The following is a 15,423-nucleotide window of genomic DNA, read 5'->3' on the forward strand; positions in this document are numbered from 1 at the left end:
TACTGCCTGGCCAATCAGCATCCAATGCTCTACCAAGTAAGCCAGCTCGAGAGCTGCTTCGCACCCTTGTAAAATGCCAACTAGTACTTGAATTCATTATTTATACAATATGTAGGAACAGATTGAGAATAGATAACATTTTCAACACACAAGACAAGGCCTGAAACGCAACTCTGGTGTTTATTAATCAATGTGTTTCTTTCCTCTTATCCAGAGAGCACCAGTGCTGTGCCTTTGTGTTGCTCTGGATGTCACTGCATTTCTTTTGGCATAATGGCAGACAGAGTTGGGCAGTGTCCTTTGGGTAATGAATACAGTGAAAGATACAAGAAACAAACAGGTCCCCACAGTCTCCCCTTGTAAAGGCACGGCCGCATGGTGTGCAGGGGGTCATACAGTCAGGGTCGTGCAGGGGCTAGGTGGCGTAGCAGGTCAATGTTAATGCCTCTGAAGGCCTGGGTTCCAATCTGGGGGGACAGGTGGCTGTAGTGGTTTCATATTAATAACCTCAATTTTGACCCCAATTTCTGGGAAGCTGGCACGACTGTATGTTTTGGGAGACGTGTAGGGATAAATAAATATAACAAATTAAAATAAAACAACAAACAGACAGCAAAGCGTCGCTGTACAGAATCGTCTCCGATACACCTCCCAAAACACTGCAGAGATGTATTAGATGACATTGGTGTGGTGGTTCTACCTTTTTAAAAACCCTTTTTTGTTCCTCCAAAACAAAAAAAAAAGAGCAGCTTATAATATTAGGAAGGACCCCCCCCCCCCCCAAAATAACAAGTCCTAAATCAGTCAGGCAGCCTGTCTCAACACTTGTCTGTTTGTATTCAGTTAGAGAGATAACCAGATATACAGTTTTCAAATCTCCCAAATGGCTGCTGCTGTTTGAAATTAAAATTCTCAGATGCAGTTTCTAGTTCCGTGGCAGTCCTTGAGAAAACAGCAGTTACCAGCAACAGTGCCCAGCAAGGTTGGCCTGGGTGGGTCTGGTTTGGCATGTTTCAGCCTGGTTTTGGCAAGGGACAGGGCCTTCGTGTCTAGACAGTCCTGGGATAAATAAAAGCAGCTAGGATCCTGGAGCCTGTGCATCTCCCTCCCATCCACACACACTGCCAATCCTCCTCTGGGTTCGTGTTTAAAATCAGTAATAGCAACGTGTCCTTTATTATTCGAAATGTCTCATTTAACAAAAAAAAAAAGAAAATAAATAAAAATGATTACATACAACAGCTTTCAAACACAAAAAATTGGTGCATAGCCTTAGGTTTTGTTTAAAAAAATTTAAAATAAAAAACAAATGAAAGACAGAAAGGGGTACTGGAGAGAGGGGGGTTATACTTCATGGGTGTCCCTTTGTGTTTAAGTCTCCGTTCAGGCATCCTTAAGTCACATGCTGCACTTTAAAAATACAAAGTGTCTGTACAGGTTTAACAGCAGCTCGGATACTGCTTCCGTGGACAACGAGTTCCCCACAGAGCAAAGAACACCAGGGAGGAGGAGCGAGCGAGCGAGCGATCGGGCGTGTGCGATGAGAGACCGTTCACGCAGGAACATGTTAAAGACGTCATGCGAGACCCGTGGTAGTGGGGTGTATGTGCCCTTGTTCCATGTTTCTCTGCATCTCTCTGGGTTTTTTCTGTCGTTACTGGTCTTTGTGCTCCCCCTCCCTGTTTGCTCGCCTGGCCCGGCTCTGGCTCTGTCTGGAGGTCCAGTTCCGGTTCTTTCAGCTCCAGCTGCTGCTCTGCAGCTCCTCTCTGAGCCACACAGGGATGGCCTGACCCAGCCTGTTGAGCAGCTTGAGCAGCGCCATGTTGTGATCGTGGTAATACTCCGATAGGAAGGAGCGGGTCTGAGACAAAGGGGGGGGGGGGGGGGGGGGGGGGGGAGAGAGAGAGACGGAAAGAGAGAGAGAGAGATGGAAAGAGAGAGAGAGAGAGAGAGAGAGACACTTATTGTCCTGATACATGTTTATTGTTAGTAGTGATATGTGTTTTTTTTTCTGTACTTTATAAATCAGTTTGTTTATATTATATATATATATATATATATATATATATATTTCATGATGCATTGTATATATACATGTCTGTATTGTATAATTGCTTTGGCAACACCTGCTATTGTAAGTCATGCCAATAAAGCACCATTGAATTGAATTGAATTGAATTGAATTGAATTGAATTGAATTGAGTGAAAGGGAGAAACAGACAGACCGCCCCTATATTATACAACTTCACTGAGCTCTGCTTTTCTCTCGCCTATATAAACTTACATTTCTTACTTATTTCAACTCACCGACATCTTGGCCTTAATTTCTAACTTGACTTCATTTTATACAAGACTGGATAAGCACTCTACCGGCTGGTCTTACAGACTTCAAGCTAAGACAAGCACATCAATACTCACTTGCCTTCCACTGTTAGTTTGTATGACGGGGAATCAGTTGCCATCAGAAATTGTGTAAGCAATAGCATACGTCAAAGTGTGCAGTATTACTAAATGAGCTCCATGTGGTTGTTATCACCAAGAACCAATGAGCGCACTTAAATTTTGCTCATGACATTTTCTATTGTACGTTTCATATAGTATGTGTAGCTCATTGTAAATGTTTCCTGGGGTTCGACGGGCTGCAGTGTGTGCTCACCTCGGGCTCCAGGTCCGGGTATTTCCGGCCCTTGCTCTTCCCCAGACACCGGGTCCGACCCGCTTCGAGGCGCTGGCACCAGAACCCCTTACTGTCATCGAACCTGAAACACACAGAACAGAACCAGACCCAACCCCTCCCTGTCATCAAACCTGAAACACACAGAACAGAACCAGACCCAACCCCTCCCTGTCAAACCTGAAACACACAGAACAGAACCAGACCCAATCCCTCCCTGTCATCAAACCTGAAACACACAGAACAGAACCAGACCCAGTCCCTCCCTGTCATCAAACCTGAAACACACAGAACAGAACCAAAATGGTTGTTCGTTGACTCACGTCAGTGCCTGTGTGTAGTTGAATAGGGGGCTCACCCCCAGGAATCTTTGCACCCCATCCAGCACAGACACCGGCTTCAAACGCAGCTTGGCACCGTCCACCAGCAGGAGCTGCAGAGAGAGGGAGAGACAGTGAGAGAGAGATACAGTGTGTGTGAGACTGCAGGGTGGCACACAGTCAGTACTGCAGTGCTGTACCTGGCCGGGGGGGTAGTACTGGAGCCACCTATCCAGGTGAGCTGCGTAGGCCCCCGGGGAGAGGCAGCGGCTCTGCAGGGCTCGTAGCTGGGACGGGGCGCTGGGGGGGGCACGCACCACCTGCTGGAAGGTGTAGTTCAGAGCCACAGGGTCCTGGTGAGCCCGCTGGTGCTGTAGAGACAGAGACAGAGTCTCAGACTTGATACAATACAATGAAGGGCCATCCCCTCATTCCCTGTCTGAATCAACTCAGCTCTCAGACTGCAGATTGTGCAAACAGATTAGCAGTGTGTCTCACAGACCTGGTACCAGTCTCTCTCCCCCTGGTTATTAACACTTTGCGGTCAATTTATTCAGCGCGTCTCAGGCGCATCAAACTCCTCAATAATGCAATAATCCAAGTCATTATTTTATTACTATAACATCTCAAAAAGCTCTGCAAATGTCCGTGATATTCTTTGAGCGCTGGATGTGGAAGCAGCTATCTTGTTTGTTTATGGCCGTGTTATCTCTGTGGTGCCTGGGCTATGCGTACTGCTCAGATACGCCCCTTTTTTTTTCGGCTTCTCTCGACTGCTATCGGTCTCACTTGGCCATTGAATAGTTTTCTCTGCTTTTTCCGGAGAAAAAACGACTAGAGACCTGTGTTTTACGTCTTTTTTACCGGAAAGGGAAAATTGTAATGTCGGACCTGGTCCGACATAGGACCGCAAAGGGTTAACAGTGCGTCTCACAGACCTGGTACCAGAAGTGAGCACCCTCTGCTGGGTTAATGAGCAGTCTCTCTCCCCCTGGTTATCAGCAGTGTGTCTCACAGACCTGGTACCAGGAGTGAGCATGCTCTGCCGGGTTAATGAGCAGTCTCTCTCCCCCTGGTTATCAGCAGTGTGTCTCACAGACCTGGTACCAGGAGTGAGCACGCTCAGCTGGGTTGATGATCACTGCGATGATCTTGGCTCGCGGCAGCAGAGAGGCAGCACGGCGAGGGACCGGCTCCGTGTCAAAGTAATTTGCGCTCTTCTCAAACAGGAAGTCCGTGCTGGCGTTGGAGGGGAAGGGGAAGAAGTCCATGTACCTGTCGGGGGGGGGGGGGGGGGGGGATAAAAAAAAAAAAAAAGGTTTTACTACTAAGCTTAAGACACACCTTGTTACCTGCACACTAAGGCTAATCAAGTTCATAGTAAAACCTGAAATGGGTGAAACTGCTATGCAATAGCAGTCTTATTTCAGTCCCTGCATAGAGAATATGGTAACATTTTTTTTTTATTTAGGGTGGTTTAGTGCTGTAAAGACAGCTGTAGCTATTTCTAGTAGTTCTATATAAATGTGTGTAATGTCGCTGGTTACCAGTCGATGCCACGGTGGTAGTTGGGCCCGTTGAAGAACTGGATCTCCTCAAAGGTGACTGGGCTCGGGAAGTTACTGGTGAGCGCTGGGTGCAGAGAGAGGAAGAAGTGCAAAGCTGTCGTACCTGAGAGAAAGAGAGAGAGAGAGAGAGAGAGAGAGAGAGAGAGAGAGAGAGAGGCGAGACAGAGAGAGCGCGAGAGAGAGAGGCGAGACAGAGAGAGAGAGCGAGAGAGAGAGAGAGAGACAGAGAGAGAGAGAGAGAGAGACAGAGAGAGAGAGAGAGAGAGAGAGAGGCGCTTATTATTAAGCTCACAGAATGAATGTAAAACCTGGACTGGCTCTCACACTGCTCTGAATGGGTGTCTCTCTTACCGGTCTTTTGTGGTCCGATCACCAGGAACTTGGGCAGCCTGTCGCAGGTCTTCTCTTTGGACCAGATGTCTTTGTGTCGCTTGTCATCGCAGGGGTTCTGAAACACAGTCGACACACAGAGAGAAGTATAAAATGTTTTGGGTAGTACCGTTCTTCAGGGTCTACTCGACTTGGTTTCTACTAGTCTTATATCGAGTTCTGCTCTCAGCCATACCTGCCACAGGGGGTCTCTCTCTTCAGGGAAGATTTGGAAGTACTGGTCAGCCAGCTGCTTGGGAGGCAGGGTCTGCAGGTGCAGGTTAGTCCAGCACTGGACGAACTTCACCAACGACTCAAAGGTGTACAGCCCCAGCCGGTCGTTCCCATAGTTAGAGAGATGGGTCATGAAGATGCTGACCTGGAGAGAGGTAGGGACTGTTACAACTACTGCAAGAACATGAATACTTATAACAGAATTTCAAATACAAATAATACTAACACTAATATATATGGCTCTGGATCACGGTTTCCGCATAATTACTATTTATTATTATTATTTATTTCTTAGCAGACGCCCTTATCCAGGGCGACTTACAATTGTTACAAGATATCACATTATTTTTACATACAATTACATTATTTTTTACACATTATTTTTACATACAATTACCCATTTATACAGTTGGGTTTTTACTGGAGCAATCTAGGTAAAGTACTTTATTTATTTTATTTCTTAGCAGATGCCCTTATCCAGGGCGACTTACATTTGTTACAAGATATCACATTATTTTTACATACAATTACCCATTTATACAGTTGTGTTTTTACTGGAGCAATCTAGGTAAAGTACCTTGCTCAAGGGTACAGCAGCAGTGTCCCCCACCTGGGATTGAACCCACGACCCTCTGGTCAAGAGTCCAGAGCCCTAACCACTACTCCACACTGCTGCCATTACACTAGCACTTGTGTTCTTGTTATGAACACAGATAGCATATTCTTGTAAATATGGCTCTAAACTATAGCATTATAAATGGGCAGCACTGTAATAACAGTAACTGCTATGAGACATGGGAGTTTCTTTGTGAAGAAAACATCCCTGGTTATAACTGGTTAGCATATGCTAGCAACTGCCATTGGTATAGCTAGGAGGTTAAAACAATTCCTTAATAAAAAAGTTTACCACTGTATTTTTTCACTGCATTTCTAAAGTCTCTCCATGCTTTTCCCATGGCTATGCTAAGCATTAACTGTAGTTTACCCTGGACTGCCTTTTTTTTTTAATGTATTTTTAATATGCTTTACCATACCTTGCTAATTTTTACAATGCTTACCGGTGCTTCACCATGCTTTCACTATGGTAAACTTCTATAAGGGATGCTTGAGTAAAAGAGCTATATTCTTTTAGAGGGAGGCATGGTCTCATTGCTCTGTGTATGACAGAGGGGAGCAGGGGGGGTCCCCGATACTCACCGGGTTGAGCAACACCGTCAGGAACAGTTCCCCTCCACGGATGCTCTTGTCCAGCTCTCGGGAGCCCCCTGGGTACTCGTTGTAGAAGATGGTGTGAGTGAAGAGGCCACAGGTCTGTCTGGGCAACACCTGGGGGAGAGAGTGAGCGAGAGAGAGCGAGAGAGCGAGAAAGACACAGAGTGAGACACAGAGTGAGACACAGCGACCCCCCATGTGGTACTGTGCTGATCTCAGATGGAGGTACTTTCTCCGTCTCTCAAACCGTGTGTGTTCTGGGGTCCCCGGCTCTCTCACCTGTATGCGGTTGTGAATGAACCCCCTGCGGTATCTCGCCGGTCTCAGGTGTGGGTACTCTCTTTCTCTCAACTGTGTGTGTGTGTGTTTTGAGGTCCCCCACCCCCTGCCTGTGTTCTGGGGTCCCCGGCTCTCTCACCTGGATGCCGTTGTGAATGAACCCCCTGCGGTATCGCGCCGGTCTCAGGTGAGGGTACTCCTCAGTGCTCGTCACCTGGATCCCCCACACAGACTTCCAGGCTTCGTAGAGCTGGCTGTGAACGGGGTACACCCCTGAATGATGGGGTGCCACCGCGTACCCTAGATCTGTGGGGATCCCGTGCTCCTGAAAAACAGGACAAAACATTAAGCATTTGAAAATGCATCCTGAAGCTTGTGGATTTACCTCCAAATGAATTTCCAGGCCTCCATAAAAAAAGGTTACGGGCTAGTCTAGTACAGGGGTCTCCAAACCTGGTCCTGGAGAGCTACTGGGTCTTCTGGTTTTCATTTCAACCGAGCTCTCAGTTACTTAATTGCACCAATTATTGACTTAATTAGTCAAGATGAACAGGTGTTCAAGATCTTAAGCCACTGATGACGTAAAGACACCTAGAAAACTTGCAGGATTGGGGCTCTCAGGGACCAGGGTTGGCGTTCCCTGGTCTAGTGCATTAGCACTAACCCACTATGCCACCTAGCCCCCCAGATGGGAAGACACACTGAATTGAGGGATGAAAGGCTACTCTTGTTCATGAAGTTGTTGAATCATCATCCCAGCCACTCATCTTGTAATCCTGTTAGCCGGGGCTGTGATCGATATATAAAGGGATTAGAGTTCTCATATTTTAAAGGCCTCCCCACCCACCCCATAACAGAACCAGAAAACAGGCCTAATCTGTTTAGAAACTAAAATCCCTTTAGAAAGAAATATGTCACAATGTTTTCAGACTCAAAGCTGTTGCACTGTCTAGCAGTCAGGTTCAATTCGACTGCATTTCTGTGTCCGAGAAGGATATTCCAAGCTAAACCACCAGAGGGAGCCACCAGGACAGCCACCATTCCTGGTTTTACCATCAGACACACCTGATCTTTACCTATACACTGAGGCTAAGCAAGCTTGCAGTAAAACCTGGAATAAAACCCTTCCTCACCTGAGCAAAGAGCTTGTTGAGCCTCATCTGCTCGGCGAGCACGCTCACGTTGTGGAACAGATGTGGCTGCATGTGGCTCCACATGTGAGGGAACCACCAAAACTCCTTCCTGTGCCGCAGCAGCATGTCATCCCCGATATCCTCCTCGTCCGTGCCTGCCAGAGAGAGGGGAGCAGGGCGAGTTAATCCAGCTGGCTCCCTATCACACACACTCACACTGCCAGAGAGAGGGGAGACACACTGGGGCAGGTACATCAAGCTGGTTCACAGACACAAGCACAATTTACTATCCTCACTGCTGCAACCCACCTAACATCAGAGCAGATTTAGCAGGGGGGCTGGGGGCGATTGCTGGCACCTGGTCATTTTAATAATATACTTAAGCAAAGGGAGCGCTGAAATACAGGGACGCTTCACGAAGGTCTAATTTTACAGATACTCAGCTAAAACCCTGCTGAGAACTCTTATCTGAGAGATGAATACAGCTCTCCCGCTCCCCTCAGCACTGCGTCAGGGCTGCCTCCCTCACCTGTGTGATGGAACTTCCCCGAGAAGCCCAGGTTAAAGGTGAAGTCGGGGACCAGCGCTCTCAGTTTGTTCTGGGTGTTCAGGAGTGCCTGTGAAGAAGAGGAGAGACCGAGATCAACACGAAAACGAGACAACGATCAACACTGCGTTACTACAGAGTTCAAAATAAACTGAAAATTCTCCAGCCAGATTATATATATAAGTGTCACACAGACAGGAGTCTCCAGTAAATCCCCCAGATTCAGAGAGTCCCAACAGACTGTGCTGAGGAATGCCCTCCCGGAGGATTGAGATGCATTCGAGATGCATGTGACTGACAGCCACGCTGTACTGTAGGTACCGCACAGGCCCCGTGACTCCGTGTGGAATCCACACCGGGATGATTATTTCACAGCCTGCGTTTCCGCTGCGCTGCGTTCCAGGAAACAAGAGCCGCCACGGCCGGAATGACTAAAACCAGCGCTTACTGACTCACAGGGTCGGGTTCAATTGAGATACCTGAGCTTAATAACTTAATGAATCTATAAAGCAGACCTCACTCCAACAGACTCATAGCAGCAATACATCAGTCATCCACAGTAATAGACCAGCAACTTGTAATTTAACAATATCAGCTTTCTGTCCAATTGGAATCTTCAACAGTACTGAGTGTTTGAATGAGTCAGATATTTGGGAAAACCTTGCAGGGGTTATCGTCAGGGTCTGTCTTCCAGTACCATGGCAACACAGTCAGCCGACACAGGATGGAACAGAATCAGACACTTTCCTTTCTCTCGCTTCCATCTCCCTGAGTGTTTAGTACAAATACAGAATCACTTCTGGGAAGGTCTCAGACCTTCAACAGCTCAATTAACCTCTCCCTAATTATCAAACATAAACCCAATGTCATCTATTATACAACAAACTAAATACTGAAATGCTTACCTGAAAATGCTAAATTGTAAAATACTTTGGTTTTTTATGTCCCTTTGAAAGACATTCTATTTTCACCACTGGACAGAGTGATCTTTAGCAGAAATATTTCTGATCTTTGAGCTGGAATTTACACTACTCTCAGAAATTTGAATTTTCACGGGGAACTACATATTACACAGCAATGGGTACATTTCACGGAAATCAGGAAATCTGTGAACGGTGAAAACAACAATAAAAAAAGCCTTGTATACAAAACAGCAGCACCAGAACACGCAGCACCTGCTGCAGTGCTTAAGAGGCAGAGCTGAGACTGCACAGACAGAATTAGCTCTGCATTACACAGGGGGGGGGGGGGTGTCCATTACTGTATTATAGAATAGTCAGGGGATTTCAAACTTATTACACTGAAGCCTCCATGTATTATAAAATTGAAAATAAATTAAAATCAATGAAATCTACCCAACACCTATCGTTATCCCCTAACCCCAGCCCCCATTTTCAGAGTCCTCAGATCAACACTAAATCTTGGGCTACCTTACCATATACTACCTAACAAACTTACACCTCACTAGTTATTTACTACCTAAAGTAGCTAAGCTACACAACTAATTTACCTGCCTAACTAAACCAACACCACTCCACCCCCACCACCCCCAACCTCACCTCCACGTCCGACACCTTCATGCGCGTGCCCTCCTTGCCCACGAAGATGTCGTCGATGTCGACGAGCAGGTAGCGGTCAAGGGGGAGGCAGAGCCTGCGTCCTGTCAGGTGTGCGATGGCGTCGATGAAAACCAGCTTGTGCAGCCAGAAGGCCAGGTTGTTCCCGAAGAAGACACGTTGGATGCCGTCGTGTAGCCCCAGGTCCTGCACCACGGTGGCATGCTCGGCCCGGTGCTCGCTCAGTTGAGCCACCGCCTCCGAGGACTTGGTGCTGGCCAGCAGTACGGGCTCGTAGGTACTGTGGTTGGACTGGAAGACGGTCCAGTCATCTCCGGGCAGGGGCCCCTGCTCCACCTCGTTGGCACGTGTTACGTAGAGCAGCGGTGCGGCAGGGTTGATGCGGTAGTCACGCAGCCCCAGGTTAGAGTGCAGGAAGAGCGGGAAGCCCTTGAGCTGGGCGCTGAGCAGCGAGTTCTCGTTTGCCTTGAAGAAGCCGATCATTCCCACGCCGAAATCGGCACAGTACTTGTCCAACAGCTCCCGGTTCCAGGCGTCCAGGTTGACGTATTTGAGCACGTTCTCGTAGATGACCAGCGCGTAGCGGCCACGCCCCCTCTCCGTCAGCATGGGCATGTCCCCCTTCCCCGGGGCGATCTCCGTGTGGTACTTGAACCGGCTGGACTCCAGCATCGCCACAATCTCCTGGCCCAGCTGGGAGTACTGGCTCTCCACGAACACCAGCACCATGGGGTCCGTGCGAGACGTGTCCACCGTCTTCACGAAGCGCCGCTGTCCCGCCCGCAGGGGCACTAAAAGGGGGGCTCTCTGCCCCCCCTCTGGTCCTCCTCCTGCCCCGCAGTCGCTGAAGGGAAGAGGGGGCGCCTCTTTGATCTTGGGGCTGCTGCTGACATAATAAGCCAGGAAGCACATGGAAAGCAGGCTGAAGACAATCAGGGCCAAGATCAGACGGTGCAGCTCAAGCTGCCGAAGGCTACGCACAGACTTCCAGACCCACAGCATAGCGGCGGCGACAGCAGGGGGACAAGAGGCAGGGCAGGAGAAGGAGGAGGGAACAGGAGGAGCAGGTAGAGAGAGAGAGGGGAGGGGTAAGCAGCAGACACTGGCAACAAGCTCAACAGAGGAAGGGCCATTTACTCTAGGTCACCATGGCACCCATAGCCTCTCTCTCTGCTTGCTGTTGTCACTGCCACCTGCAGACACACACACACACAGGCTCACTCGCCCCCCCCTCGCCCACCTGTAATTTACCACAAACTCACTATCAATTCTTCTCCCACACAGTTAAGGATCAGAAGCTAGTCTGTTCTTTCAATCACAGTCTCAACTCTCCCTTTCCTCACAGTGCCTGTTGCCAGCTCCTCTCTCCGCCTCTCGGACACACTAAGGATTGATTGTCCCGTCACACTCCTCCTCTCTCTCTCTCTCGCTCTCTGTGTTCTAAAGAGCACAGATTTGTGTTCCTTCTTTCTCTCCAAGCATGTCTTTCTTCTAGTTCTTCTCTTCAGCACTCCAGAGCTGCTGCTGCCCCTGTCCTGTGATCAGCCATGCTGTGATTGGTTGGTTTCCTCGGGGTGGGCGGAGGAGGTCACTGTCCTTCAGCAGTGTCTTATTCCAGGAGCAGTAATATAACACACCTGCAGGGGCAAACAGAGAAGAGTTAAACCTTTAGAATTCTGAATACCTGCTTAACCTTAGTCAGAAATGCATATGTAAAAAATATGATCCAGCAGTATGTGTACAGCTCAAGCGAATTCTTTTCATTCATAACTATTAAACACGCAATAGTACTTTGAAGACAGACTTCTAGTCGAAATGTTTGTCATTTAAGATTTAAGAATTAAGATACAAGTTGAGATATATTCAATCTTTTTCCTCATGTTGCACATGTCACATGAATATGCTGTACCTCGGAGAAACTCGGGAGGCGCAGCAGTCTGGGAGCATTCGATCTACAACACCCCACATATTATAAAACAAAAAATGTGAATCTTGAAATAATTTAATCCCCCCTTAACCCAGTTTATACGGTCAAGATCAACAACTTATTCAAAGTCGCTGATCACTATTTAAACCGTACTCAATAAACATGTCTGGTTTAGTCTTTGTTTTCTCATTTTTCTAGATCACATCCTCTTGCTTGCTCGGTGTCGCAGCCCACGTTCCCAGGATGGTCCCAAAATAACCAAACCCCCCCCCCTTCCTGTGGAGGGATTACTTTGCAGGTGTGTAACAGAGGGGAGGATGTTTATCTTTCAAACAGACAGTGTTCCCTCAGCAACAAGCCTTTCTCTCGCCCGGAACTGTCTTTTTGGGTGACATTAAGCACCTACTTTAATTTTATATTCACAAGGTGTGGGAGGAAGCAGTTGTTTCACAGGCTGGCTGGCGGTCCAAAAACGACGGCTTTCGAAGACCGAGTGGCCCGTGCGGGTATTCCCTCCCCTGGGTATGAGAGTCTCCTAATGCATGCCCATGGACAGTCCTGCCAGGAGGAGCCAGGCAGTTCCCACGATATAGCCTTTCACAGCTCGCTGCGTCACTGCAGCGCCCAGCTCTCACTCCCCCTACTCTCTCTCTGTGGAACAGCTCAACAGAGAGTAGTGCTTCTGCAGAGCACACTAACAAGACTCCCATTGCAGAGCAGTTTGAGAACCAGCCCAGGTTTTACATTAATTCTGTGAACTTAATAAGACTCCCAATGCAAAGCAGTTTGAGCCAGTCCACATTTTACTGGTGTGTATTAAGAATGTAAAACCTGGATTGTCTCTAACTGCTCTGCAATGGTAGACAGCATAGCGCTGGATGTTATTTGTTATTGTCTGATGAGATTCATCTTCATTTTTTGGATGAAGTTTAGTGAGATCATGCTCCCCTCTCCCTCCCCCCTCCCCCCTCACAGTGAGATCGCTTTCCATTCATTAAAAATATCCTGAGTGAGAAAGTGCTGGCCCCTGCACAGAATGCACAATGGGGCCCTGGTAAGGGTACTTTAAAAGGGAATCAACCAATTGACACCATAATATTATACATACAAATGGATCTTTAGAGTGTGTGTAATTACATATTACTTCCCAATTGCTAAAAATAACACATACATGGAGGGTCAGCTCCAAATATTGAAGTGCAGAATTCTACAGTACCACTTAACTTGCTTGATTGAGACAGACATAGAAGACAAACAGGGAGACACTGCAAAGCCATATTAATACATTAAGGCCTGCTTTGACACAGCTTGAAATTCATTCAGTAGCAAAAATGGCCATCGTCTTATGCGTTCATATAACTTATCAGTTAATGAGCATATAAAAGACACTGTGCAATTTCTGTAACAGGCGATTTAACAGGGTAGCTTGTTCATTTTACTGCTGGCAAAGCGTGTAACCAAATAATACTTTTAGTCTTTCAGCTTTTCAAAACTGAATGTTTAAATTTTGAAAATATACCCAAAAGACGAAGAGCCCACACTTGATTCGGCACAGCTTCAAAAGAACGTCAATCTGGGAAATGTGATCCTGCCCGCGGAAGAGCCACCAGAACCGTAACCTACAGCTAAACAGGGAAGACGTCCGGGTTTATCTACAGGAGTAGGCTGCACTCACACTGGGGCACGCATTCTGACCCTGCCTGCTTACCCACAGCATGAAATGTGAGTCACCTAATAAACAGATTCTCATCCTGGGCTAAACCTGAGCAGCTTAGTGAAATGCATCTTCCCCTGACCCTGCAACACTGACAGATTAGACAGCACTTTACTGCCCTGCTCTCAGTCCTAATCGCAGGCAGCATTAGCATCCTGCATGTTACTCAGTGCCCACTGCGCTACACACACACACACACAGCAGAATCAAGCACACGCAGGGTAGAGGAGTGGGATCACAAAACACAAGAAAAAGAAGAGAAGAAACATTGCGAGGGAGGGGAGGCCATTCAGTCCATCGGTGCTCGTCTGGTAGATAGTAGCCGATTGATCTTAGAACCTTATTAAGTCGGGTCTTAAAGGATCCAAGTGTTTCTGCCTCAACAATTCCATACACACTCAAGAAGGGGGGTCTCCTTCCTTCTATGAAATATGAACTTAAGTTGAAAGATATTTAAATTTTTCCAAAAGCGCAATCTGAATGTAACTGTGTGAGCTGGTTTTGGAAAGAGAACTCGATTCCAGTTACAAGATGATGGTATCCCAGCATTCCCTTGAGATGCTCTTGTGGATCTCACGTCCCCTTTGGAGATACAAGCAACAGCCACATGTGACCACAAGGGGGTATGCGTGTTCTGTGCAACACTCCCATTGAAAATGAAAAGATGCAAACCTGATTAAGAGGGGTGAAAATGAAGCAATGCTGTGCTGGACTGTGCGTCCCTAGCACAGTTTTCTTTGTTTATCCTGTGAATTATTATCTGTTGGGCCTGTATTCAACCTTTAACATACATCCTCTCATAACCTCTTCACATCTTGTATCGAAAGGTCACCAGGGGGGATATGAACGAGTTCTCTAACTCTTTGCTTGAGTTTTATTTTCGTTACAGTTTATCAATTCAATTATTACACCCAGGTCAGCAATGCGCTCCTTACTTTCAGCATTGCTTCATCACACAGAACAAAGTCAACATGCCCAGGATTCCTCCAGGCTGTAGATTTTTACAGCACATTCCGACAGATAACAGTAATCCCTTTTATAAATACATGCTTAAAAACGCGCACTTACTTTAACCAAACATGTGTTTGAAAGGGCAGCAGTTTAAGATTCCCTCCTCCTTCTCTCCCTGATAGCAGAAGGCTGGATGTTACTGGTTTGTCATCTGATGAGATTGATGTTAATTTAGCCCGCCCCCACCGATGTTTGGAACTTCATTCATCTCATGTAGGAGTCTCCCCTCTCTCTCTCATATATTATATATTATATATATATATATATATATATATATATATATATATATTCTCATTTGATTTGTTTTCTCTCCCTTGCCTGCGGTGGTGAAAATTCCCAGAATCGGCTTGAAAATTGCGGACAAAACAGATGATTGCATTTTATTAGAGAAGTGCCCTGTAATTTTTTTTTTCCCCCAATCATTCAGCCAAATACTTTTTTACACCACAAAACAAAACACGAACTTTAGTCAGAGTAAGAATCTGGGTCTTTGAGTCAGACAGGCAGGCGCGCTTCAGTCTCTGAATCGACAGCAGGTCGGTGCACGTGTGCGAGTGCTGAATCGCACAGCCCTGTAACCACACAGATTCTGGCATCCTGTTCTCAATAGAAAAGCAAGAACAAGCAGAAAAAACTGTCCCCCTGCTGAACTCCTGTTGCCCTGCTTCCCCTTTACAGAAACTGGGAAAGAGAACCACAAGCAAGGGGCTGGCCACCAAGTAGGTGGCTCCTTTTAGTAAGTAAGTAAGTAAGTAAGTAAGTAAGTAAGTAAGTAAGTAAGTAAATAAATAAATAAATAAATAAATAAATAAAATAATTCTAAAAAATGTATAAAATCTCCTGGATCTGCAGTCACAT

The 15,423-nt window shown here is 46.8% G+C and overlaps 1 protein-coding gene across 5 annotated transcripts in view; it reads right to left on the reverse strand.

Annotated features, from left to right (window-relative positions):
• Positions 1 to 161: 161 nt before the first annotated feature.
• The window catches only part of LOC117415824 (bifunctional heparan sulfate N-deacetylase/N-sulfotransferase 2-like), a 45,111-nt gene continuing 29,849 nt past the window's right edge, over positions 162 to 15,423 (reverse strand). For 4 of the 5 annotated variants that reach the window (XM_059026284.1, XM_059026286.1, XM_059026285.1 and 1 more), the window contains 13 exons: positions 9,896 to 11,550; positions 8,319 to 8,406; positions 7,790 to 7,944; positions 6,796 to 6,981; positions 6,363 to 6,491; positions 5,128 to 5,310; positions 4,914 to 5,010; positions 4,542 to 4,665; positions 4,095 to 4,269; positions 3,195 to 3,365; positions 2,998 to 3,107; positions 2,657 to 2,759; positions 162 to 1,861 (listed from right to left, as the gene is read on the reverse strand). In XM_059026284.1, the coding sequence (XP_058882267.1) occupies positions 1,736 to 1,861; positions 2,657 to 2,759; positions 2,998 to 3,107; positions 3,195 to 3,365; positions 4,095 to 4,269; positions 4,542 to 4,665; positions 4,914 to 5,010; positions 5,128 to 5,310; positions 6,363 to 6,491; positions 6,796 to 6,981; positions 7,790 to 7,944; positions 8,319 to 8,406; positions 9,896 to 10,915 (2,667 nt within the window). In that variant the 5' untranslated portion in view covers positions 10,916 to 11,550 and the 3' untranslated portion in view covers positions 162 to 1,735. Of the gene's footprint in view, positions 1,862 to 2,656; positions 2,760 to 2,997; positions 3,108 to 3,194; positions 3,366 to 4,013; positions 4,270 to 4,541; positions 4,666 to 4,913; positions 5,011 to 5,127; positions 5,311 to 6,362; positions 6,492 to 6,795; positions 6,982 to 7,789; positions 7,945 to 8,318; positions 8,407 to 9,895; positions 11,551 to 15,423 lie in introns of those variants that run through there. The other variant, XR_009329039.1, reaches the window with a different exon arrangement.

The sequence above is a fragment of the Acipenser ruthenus genome, chromosome 7 (assembly GCF_902713425.1).
Source record: "Acipenser ruthenus chromosome 7, fAciRut3.2 maternal haplotype, whole genome shotgun sequence".
NCBI lineage: Eukaryota > Metazoa > Chordata > Actinopteri > Acipenseriformes > Acipenseridae > Acipenser > Acipenser ruthenus.